At 54.5% G+C, this 10,031-nt stretch overlaps 2 protein-coding genes across 2 annotated transcripts in view; both read left to right on the forward strand.

The window, feature by feature from the left end:
• Window positions 1-264: 264 nt before the first annotated feature.
• PSMG3 (proteasome (prosome, macropain) assembly chaperone 3) lies at window positions 265-2,951 on the forward strand. The gene is made up of 2 exons (XM_009885728.1): window positions 265-492; window positions 2,317-2,951. Exons 1-2 carry the CDS (start codon window positions 277-279, stop codon window positions 2,467-2,469), a joined length of 369 nt encoding a protein of 122 aa, XP_009884030.1. The 5' UTR covers window positions 265-276; the 3' UTR covers window positions 2,470-2,951.
• Window positions 2,952-7,778: 4,827 nt separating this feature from the next.
• The window catches only part of TMEM184A (transmembrane protein 184A), a 4,507-nt gene continuing 2,254 nt past the window's right edge, over window positions 7,779-10,031 (forward strand). Inside the window, exons 1-4 of the mRNA XM_009885740.1 lie at window positions 7,779-8,003; window positions 8,687-8,852; window positions 9,759-9,849; window positions 9,941-10,016. Of these exons, the coding sequence (XP_009884042.1) occupies window positions 7,779-8,003; window positions 8,687-8,852; window positions 9,759-9,849; window positions 9,941-10,016 (558 nt within the window). The remainder of the gene's footprint in view (window positions 8,004-8,686; window positions 8,853-9,758; window positions 9,850-9,940; window positions 10,017-10,031) is intronic.

The raw sequence follows: 10,031 nt of genomic DNA on the forward strand, positions 1-10,031 counted from the left end.
GGATCAGCGCAAAACCCTAAAGATGGCAGCTCGTCGGTGCGGGGGGAGTGCAGGATGTTAGTGCCGGGCAGTTAAATTTCCCCTCCCGGTCAGGGATGTGGGACGTTGTTCCTGTCACAGACCTGCACCTCTGGATGCTTTTGTGCTCTGAAATCAACTTAACCTGGGTATTTCAAATGAAGGGAAGGATTCAGGCTTTATCTAGCCCGTGGGCTGTGTTTTTAATCTAATGTTATTTTATTGTTATTGTAGTTTTATCGTTCTTTTTCCGCAGCGATGGAAGCGAGTCCCATCGTGACGTCCAAGCAGCGGGAGGAGGTGGTACACGGGGTCCCGACGGAGGTGGTGTGCACGGCGTTCTCCAACTCGGTCCTCGTGGTAGTCACGCAGTACGGCAAGATGGGGACCATCGTCTACGTGGACCCCAACACGATCGGGGACAACGTGGGCAGGCCCTCGCTCACCACAAAGGTGCTGCTGGGCAAGGATGAGGTGAGAGCGGATGCACAGTGCAGAGGTGGCAGGGAGAAGGGGGAAATGTAATAGGTGAGGCTGTGCAAGTTGCCAGGGAGTTGGTGAATCACAGCAGTTGAACGGTGTTTGCACGGCGGTAAGATGAATTAAAAAATCTCTTCTGAGGGGATAGGGGTTCATCAGAGAAGTACGCGGGCTCATGTGCTCTTTGACATCACAAAAGTTTAACGAATCATGAATGGTTTGGGGATCTGTTACTGTGTCCCCTACAGGGTATGGATTGCTTCGCCATGTTTGTGGAAGGTTTGATAAAGCTCCTGTTGATTCAAGGGTTGTGAGATCAAACATGCGGCCTTTGATAACCTTTTCTGTGTTTCTGTTCCAGTGAGTTTGTTTTCCTTTTCAAGTCCCTTTTCTCGCCCCCACCCCACCCCAATCTATGCCATCCCCATATTGGACTTTAGTTGCCCTCTCCCAAGTGTGCCTGCCAGCACCTACCCTTGATAAAGTTTAATTTGTTTTGCTTCAACAAAATGAGTTTTTATCGACCATTTCACAAAGCTGGAGAGAAAGCAGAAGAAAATGTATTTCGCAAAGTGTCAACTAGTCAAGCATTAAAACAGAAAGTTACAGAGCTACAAGATTACATGACTTTCCATCAGGGTTGGAGCTATCAAGTATTACTTGCTAGCCTTAACTAGAAAAACTCTAGCAACGCAAGTTCCCAATTCTGTCCGTGGCTTCCCCTTATGGCGTTCACGTTCTCCAGCAATAGGCTTCGTCTCTGGATGGGAGATGCTTTGCTTTCCCTGGCTTTATGTCTGCTAATTCTGACCGCCTCCACCCCCAGGCTGGTTTTGTGTTTTATTTGGAAATGGGAAGGGCCTTTGTTTACTTTGTCACATAGTATTTTTAAATCATTTTATCAACTTAATCCATCTAAACTTTTAAGAAAAGGCTTTTCGCTAGTTTGCTGCCTTCCTGCTTGTCACCATTAAGATCCCTGTCTGGGGTGATGCACGCTTCCAAACCACACTGGTAGCTAAAATCAAGCAAACTCATCCTTCTGATAAATACATAACTGGGGATGTAAATAAACCCCAGACAAGCTGAGTGTTCTTGTAAAAGAAATCTCATTAAGAGGACTATATCCCTTTTCTTCCCTCCTTCAGCCTCGCTGCTTATTTCTGTTTTTCATTATTCTGTTAAAATCAAAACCAACATGTCCTTTACACATGGCGTGCAAAGATGGTGTATATAACACCACTTTGGGGTCTTTGGAATTGCAAAAATAGTGGGTTTTTTTCCAGAGCTTGTCAGCAGAACATACTCTCTTCAGCAAGAAGTTTTTAAAAGAAAAGTGCCCTTGGAAACTTCTTCAGAAATCTGCTATGATGGAAATAGAGGCATTTTGATCCGTGGCTTTTCGTATAATTTGATATTTGGTGACGTAGTTTGGGTGGGAGGATTAGCAGGAGGGAAAGATTCTCCGTACTGACTTAACAAGTTTTCCAGACCGGTGCAAAGCTCCATTCGAGTGCAGCACCAGTGAAGTTGTTTCCGGGTGGTTTGGGTGGCTGTTGCTCACGGCTCCTTTTGAGCTGGTTGAGAAGGTGCTTTCTAAAGTTCCCCGTAGGGTGGCTCGGCGTTGCTGACCAGCCAAACTGCGTGTCTGTTCCCAATGGTATTGAAACCGCTCGGCAAACTGTACACTCAGCACGAGTCCAGCATGGACAGGTTCTCGACGCCCTCTGTGTCGTTGCAGGACTCTTCCTCTTCTAGCTGGTGTGGGAGGGCTCTGCCCGCTGTAAGAGCGTACATCTGTATCTCTTTGCTTTTCAGCCTCTCGTCCACGTTTGTGCCAAAAACCTGGTGGCGTTCGTGTCTCAGGAAGCTGGGAACAAACCTGTTCTTCTCGCCATGGCTTTAAAGGACAAGACCGTGGAAGGAATACAAGCTCTACGGGAAGTGATCCGAAGTTGCCAAGTGTGGTGAAGTTGTGCCATCTGGATTCAAGGAAATGATCTTGAGTCCATGACTCACCACCACTTGTTTAAAAGGACAAGAAATGAAAATGATGGAATGTCTTTGTGCTGGTTTTGGACGTACTGAGGAATTTCATGAATTTTTTCTCTACTGTGTAGAACGCTTTTGGGTTTTGTTACTGTGACAGGTTTGCAGACCGTGTAGTCGGCGATGAGATGAGAACAATTGTCTCAACATACAAGAGAAGTATTATTTTTATCACATTGGGTGGGATGTGTGTTTGGGAGACGGCACGGCTCTGCGCTTGTGTCCGCAGGAGCGACAGATGCCAAGCTCTGTAGCTACGCTGTACCGCAAAGGGGGAACACCCAGTGCAGAGTGAATAAAAGAAACATTGACGAATCTAATTTTACCTGTTTTCTTTTTTGCTCTGTGAAAATCACTTCAATTGAAATACAAGCCTCAGTAACAAATCAAAAGCAATTGCATAACAGGAAACATTTTCTTGCCTGTTTTTAAGGAAATGAGTCCTATATGACTGCTTTTGTCCTTATGGTCAGTCCCTTTCCTGATGTAGTCTGAATCCATTTTCCACTTTCACTCCGATTTTAAAGAAAGGCAGATAATTATGCTTTCCAAGTTTCATGAAAGCTGATGTCTGAGTGGAAGACAGGAACCCAAATTAGTGGTGAGAAAAAAGACAAAATAGCAGCTGCTTATGGATTACGTGGTCCCGGCACATCGGAGGGGCAGCACATGCGTAGCACAGACCACCTGCAGCGAGCTGTCCCTCTCCTGAGGCACCTGTCACAGGAGACACGGGGACAGAAGGGTTTGGGGGGTTACACGGGGGTGTTTCTCCCAAGTCCGTTGAAAAAAAAAAAGTATTTGATGCAGTCATGTGAGTCAGTGCGATGCTCAATAGCCAGACGACATTTGCTTGGAACGCACATTTGTTTTTACCTCTTCTTCTAACAAATAACACCAAGTAGTAAATTTTTAAGTGAGCCATTACACACTTCTGTAACTTATGAACTTGAGAGAGCAGACAGGGGCCAAATCTCGCGTTTTGATTCTGGGCAGGGAAGACCTGTGCTGCGGTAAGACCTGTTGGTATCAGCAGAATCGGCAGAGAGCCTCTGCCCGCCCCACGTTGACCCAGTTGCTGGGTCGTTTCCGTTGCTAAAAAAAAAAAAAAAAATCCCCTAAAAGTAGGAAAGCAGAAAATGCATTTCGAAAGGCCTCTTTTCTCTGAAGTAAGAGTTATTTACAGTATTTAAGGGATTATGAGAAATGAAACTTTTTTTAAAAGTACATTCAAACACTGCAGGCTTGCAGCTGCCCTTGACAAGAAATTTCATCTAAAAATAATTTCCAAACTGTGCTTCCAAGAATCAAAGATTTGCATCTGTCAGAACTCCAAATTTTTCCTCTTTTACACTTTTATTTTTTTTTTGTCTAGGAGGGCTGAGAGAGGCATGTGGAATTTGTTAATGTCGATCCTGGTTTGCCAGTTAGGGATTCTTTCCCGACACAAAATTAAACGTATTTCCCAAATCTCGGTGTTCTTATGGTGTCTGTAGCACCAACAACTTGTGGAAACCACACATCAATTAGCAGATGGAATTCGAATCACATCTTCCACCATGGTGATACGGTGGCATACCACCGCTATGCCCTGAAGACCTGAGTTTTGCTACCTAAAAGCCACCCACAACTTAACCACCTTAATTTCCCGGCTCTGTGTGCCACCAGGTCCCCCGCAGGGTGGCGGGTAGAGGACGTGGAGATCTCTCCCATGTGATGCTCGGAGCCAGGACACACTTATCTTGTTGCCTTTCCACGGGCGATAAATTAGACCACGAGCGATTGGTCCTTCGACTTTGCTCTCCGCTCCGCTCTGCAGTAAACCAGGGGGAAGGAAGGCCTGCCCCGAAAAACATTCACTGCCACCACCAGCTTTTAGTCATCGCTCTCCTCCGGGTAAGGATTAATTCCCAATTGCAAGAAAATCTGCCTTTGCCACCCTCTCACCCGCAGGAATTGTGCCGGGCTGGGGGCAGCGGTGTCGGGCTGCACCGTGGTTGTCCATCCGTGTTTGCTTTCCGGGCGTGGGCACCCAGCGCGGCGGACTGGAAAGGTAAGTTGGGCGGCTTTTCCGCAGGAGGCAAAGCTCCGACCTGCTGCTCCGGCTCCCGCCGTGCCCGGGGTGCAGCCAGGGTGGCAGCGGGCGGGCAGGGCTGGGAGGGCGCCCGGAGGAGGAGTCTCCCGTGGGTGCAGGTGGAGGAGGACGCAGGGGATGCGGAGAAGCCAGATCCGCTCCCGGAGGAGCCCCGCAGGGTAAGTGGGGACCTGGGGAAGGGGAGGGGGGTGCGCGGTGGCTGGGGGCACCCCTCCACAGAGCAGAGGTTGCCGCAGCCGTTGGTCCCGAGCACCGTGGGAGCTGCTGCGCCTGCATCGCCCGCTTCTCCGGATGGGCTTTGAGGAGGGCTTGGTGCTGCCCTGCCTTAATTTATAGCTGCATGCTATAGGTCCTTCCTCCTGGGTGCTGTGGGGGTGGCACGGAGTGGTTGATCGGGTAAATTATCCCGTGTCCCGGCTTTATCTGAGAGCGATCAGGAGGAAAGGCATGTCCTCTGCGCTGGGAGGGCGCTGAGCCTGGATGCTGCCCTCCCGGCGGTGATGGGGTTTAGGGATTGATTCCTCCCCCTTTACCGGGGCGCACAACCAGCACCGCAGAGGCACTGGTGAGGGGGATGTGGGGGGGTTCGCCTTTCCTTTCTCACCACCCCAGCCCGGCCGCCAAGGTAGGGGTTCGCCGCAGGTGCTTGGGGACACCGGGAGGGACGCGAGCCGGGAGCGCGGGCTGCGGCAGCCTGCGGCGGGAGGGCAGTCCCCATCTGCAGGTGGTCTGCGCGAACACGGGTGTCACCGCTCGGTTTATTTGCTGCTCAGCCCTCACTTCCCACCTCTAACATCCCAGGCAGCGAGCGTAACAGGTACCCACACCTGTGTGCCGCACGGTGTCCGAAAACAGCCAGACTGGATGTGGCACCGACGCAGTCCCATTGAGGAGTTGAGTTTTACAGCTCATATTATTCTCCGTGTCTTCTCACCGCCTTTGTTTTGGAAGCAAACAGCCCTCGAGCTGCATTGAATTGCCGGGCTACCTTGCACAGCCGGGATCTAATTACCTCTGGAGCTGGGAGCCCGGTCTCCGAGCGGCACTGAGGCTTTTGTTTTTAATGACTTGCTCCGTCGCGTTCAGAGTGTGACAATGTCGGGGAGTCTGCCAGGACCGGCTGCTGGTGCCACTGTGCTCGTAACCGCGATGGCTGCAGCCGGGGCTGGGAAAGCTAATAGGAGTCGGGATATCTTGGGCCAAGCAGCCGTGGCACGGTGCCGGGTCGAAAACAAGAATAAATGGGTCTGGCGATGAGCACCGTGTCCTAGGGAAGAGAGTTGGATCACGTCCTTCCCTATCGTGATGCTCTGGCAGAGGGAAAGCGTGGCCAAATCTGGCTGTACAGCCCCAACCTGCAGCAGGGCACCCCCAGAAAGAGGGAGGAGCTGCGGGGACGGGGCACGGCCAGGGTCTCCCTTCCCTCCCCACGCCATGAGCTATCTCCGGCCTCCTGTTAATGTTTACAAGGCAGGTCCGGCATCGTCATGGTCTGTCCAAAGACCAGATCCCTTCCCGGCTCTCCCCGGGATCCTGCTTCCTGCTGGCTGGGACGGGGCGGCCGGACAGTGGCAGGGAGGGAAAAAACGCCCGGTTCCCCCGGTTCCCCGCTGCCGCCGTAACACTATCGGCCCCGCTGTCCCGCCAGCCATCGCCGGCTCCGCTTCCCCGCTCGCGGGGCGCAGGTACGCCGGGGTGAGCTCCTGGGGCCTCGCCAGCATCTCCGCTTACAGGCGGCTCCTGCCAGGCGGAGAAGAGGAGGGAGGGGGAAAGGTATTTTTAGGGCTGTTGATCCGACACCGGCTGAGTTTCCTCTCCTGTGAGGTTGGGGTTTAGGGAGAGGGAGCCGCAGGGCGAGCTCCTGCTTTGGTTTGTTTTCTGTGTTCAATCGGAGACAGGCCATTCCCCACCGCTCTCCTCTGTGGCAGGTATTTTCCTGCTTCTCACCGGTTCATGCTCACAGTTTTACCCCCAGGGCGATAGTTACCCAGCGGCTAAAATGTTTGTTTGTTAACAATGCACCGAGAAGCATCGGTATTGTTAGAACTCTGCTCACAGGTGGTTGGTTGGGTTGTTGGGTTTTTTTTTTAAACCGCTATTGTTATACTTGGGGGGGAAAAAGCAGCTTTCCATAGATTAGCAGAAAGAGAGGCCGACCATGGCAGTTTGTGCATCTGTTGGCCTTGAGATATGAAGCCGCTCTATAAATAAGAGCGTATTATTAGGTTGGTTCTCGCCGTCTGGAGCCGCAGGGTACGTGGTGCCCCTACGCCCCGGCCACGCTCCGCGCTGGGAATGCTCAGGGCGTTGGGGTGACCGCCTGCGAGGAAGATGGACCTGTAGGGGAGATGCCGTAGAGCTTCAGCATCCCTGAAGGGCAGCAGCTCTGCCCGCAGCGTGGCACGCTTGCTCCCTTGGGCTTCATTCGGGTGCGGGAGGGACCGCTGCCTGCCCTTCAGGTCTCGGGATCGGCGTTGCCGACACACCGAGACCCTCGTGATCCTGAAACAGCCGAGGTTGGCCAAACAGCCTGGGTGATGCCAAACCCCGGCAGCCCCGGGGTTTGCCCCCAGCAGGGAGAAAGCAGCCAAATTTGGGGGTGGACCACAGAGATGCCAGCGTTTTCTGGGTTCCCAAGGGGGATGTTGGTGTCCCGATGGCTGTTGGTATGGGGCTTGCTATTATCATGGGTGAGGGATGAGTTTAACCCTTAAGTCTCTGGTTCCTGATGGAAAAGGGTCCTGAGCCACACATGTGAACTCACAGGGACACGAGTGCAGGCAGGCCTTTCCCTTCCCAGCAGGGCAGTGACCCCTGGGAAAACAAGAGGGAGCAAGGCTGGGAAGGAGAAGCTTGTGTTTTGGGTGGCATGAGGACCACATGCACCTCCTCGGAGAAAAGAGGGTCTGCTCTTGAAGGACATTCGCATTTTCCCACTGGGAGAAGCAGAGCCAACCACAGTGAACAGGCTCCTGCGGGTGAGGAATACCCTGGCGAAGGCCTGGGGAGGAGATAAACCTCACGGGAGGTTTGTCCACACCGTGTGGGCTGGGAAATCTTCCGAGACCTTCCCCTTCACCTGCTTACCTCGGTCCTGCCTTCCCGCACCACTCCCCTTGCCTCTCCCTCCCTGCAGATGAGTAATGCCACGCGTGCCTTGCCCTCTCCCGCGGCACCCGGCACCCCGGGGCCCGGCACGGCGGCCAGGCTGGCCTCACCGCCCCCATCCCCGGCCCTCGTCCTGCTCATGGCCGCCCACAACGACTCTGAAGATGGCCGGCAGCTTTTCCTGACCACCACAGCGGCGCAGGTCATCTCCGGCATCTTCGTGTGGTCGGCGCTCATCGTCACCTTCCACCAGGTAGAGGATGGGGGCAGGGACGGGGCTCAGCGCAGGGACTGATGCAAGGGCAAACCTATTGATTGCCCCCAAGTTCATCGCAAATCGCTCAGCTCCGGATAAATATTTCCTCCTGTTGCTGCCTGGAGGGGATATCTCCACCGTCGGGAGCCCGGTGCTGGCAGCTGGGGAGGGTGGACTTTGCCCACGCGTTCCCCGAGTGGCTGCCAGAGCCGGGAGAGGCTGCAGAGCACCGGCACTGCCCGGAGGCAACACCCCGCGGGGTTTTTCGTGTGGCACCCCGGGGTCTGTGCCGTGGAGGGGGGGTGCGCTGCCGGCTGCGTTGAAACGGACCGCCGGTGGGCATGGTTTTAGGTGCTTCATGGATCTGTGCTGCTGAAGGCAGCCCTGGGGCAAGCCGGTGCCTCCGAGCACCGGGACGGGGCTGCACAGGGGTTGGCATGGAGGAGGGCATGCTGCCGGGGAAGGGACACGATTTCCACGTGTTTTCGTGGAAGGGATTGCCCCGAGGAATGGGATGGAGGCTGTCTCACATGTCTGTTCACCACAATGGGTCTGTGGTGGAAAGCCCACGGCGCTCTCACCCCCGGGAGGAGGGTCAACGTGGGATGAGCCGCCTGCAGCCCCCCAGGCTGGGCCACCTCTGGTTAATCCTGACCTCCTGCACGCTGGGCACTTTGCAGATCTACACACACCTGAGGAACTACACCGTGCCCAAGGAGCAGCGCTACATCATCCGCATCCTCTTCATCGTGCCCGTCTACGCCTTCGACTCCTGGCTCAGCCTCCTCCTCCTCGGCAGCCACCAGTACTACGTCTACTTCGATTCGGTGCGCGACTGCTATGAAGGTGAGCGCAGCCTGTCCCTGGCAGGGAGGCTGACGGCAAAGCCGGGCTCCCATCTCGCCGACCTGCGTGTTTCTGGAGCATCCTGGATTGCACAAAGTGGGAAATCTCCATCTCTTTCACTACCCACTCTCCCTTCCTCCGTGCAGAGGTTTTCCCCTTCCCTCTCCATCGGCAGCAGGGAGGGGATGCCCCACAGGCAGACATGAGCTGGTGCCTTTCTGCAGCCTGCCTGCAGGCATCGTGCTCCTGGAGAAAGGGAGCTCCTGGCTGCTTTTGGGGTAAAAATGCAGTTCTCTAAAGCGGAAGGTCAATGTACCAAAGGAATTGGGGAGTTGGGATGTTTTGAGGTACAGGGGAAGCTCGTCAGGGTTGAGGTTGCTCTTCCACCTTGTTGCTCTCCCCCTGGGGAGCGGAGGGCTGCGGACAGGTGTATTACTTTGGGTTTGGAGTATATGGAAAATAAGTGATGGGGATGTCCAAGAAAACCATTCAGGACCTGCTCCTTGCTGGCCACCAGCCGCGTGTGCTGCCCCTCAGCAATTTAGCTGGTCCCTGGCCCTTGCGCTCCTGCCTGGGCTGGGCTAGGTGTGCGTGGAGGTTGGCTCCATGGGCACTGCGGGGACCTCCGACTGCTGCCGTGTGCTCGCAGGGGCTGTGTGTGCCCGGAGGAGCAGCTGCATCTGCAACGAACCCTGCAGGCACGGTGCGGTGCGTCTGACTCCGCTTGGAAGTCGGATGGATTTGACCTGCTGCTCCTCTCGCTGGGCTCCCACCCACCAGCGTCCCAAATCCCGGTGCGGTGGTGGGGTGGATAAGACACCTGAGCAGGAAAGGAATGTGAAATGTTACACCCCCCCTGTGGATCTCCATCAGCCCTGCTGATCACGTCTGCCCTTGCCTTGCCAGCTTTCGTGATTTACAGCTTCCTCAGCCTGTGCTTCGAGTACCTCGGAGGGGAGAGCACCATCATGTCCGAGATCCGAGGGAAGCCCATTGCGTAAGTCCCACCGTGCCACGAGTTCCTCGACCCTCCACCCGCTTTCCCCATCCAGCAGCCCCAACGGCATCTCCTCGGCTTCTGCTTCCAGATCCAGCTGCTTTTACGGGACCTGCTGCCTTCAGGGCATGTCCTACTCCATCGGGTTCCTGCGCTTCTGCAAGCAGGTGGGTACCCGATGG

The sequence above is a fragment of the Charadrius vociferus genome, unplaced genomic scaffold (genome assembly GCF_000708025.1).
Source record: "Charadrius vociferus isolate BGI_N301 unplaced genomic scaffold, ASM70802v2 scaffold430, whole genome shotgun sequence".
Taxonomy (NCBI): Eukaryota; Metazoa; Chordata; class Aves; order Charadriiformes; family Charadriidae; genus Charadrius; species Charadrius vociferus.

What these genes read in the sequence shown, in the direction of transcription:
- PSMG3 (XM_009885728.1), top strand. Translation starts at nt 277, where the DNA reads ATGGAAGCGAGTCCCATCGTGACGTCCAAGCAGCGGGAGGAGGTGGTA. An exon ending in TGCTGCTGGGCAAGGATGAG is followed by an intron (nt 493 to 2,316) that starts GTGAGAGCGGAT and finishes TTTGCTTTTCAG; the next exon opens with CCTCTCGTCCACGTTTGTGC.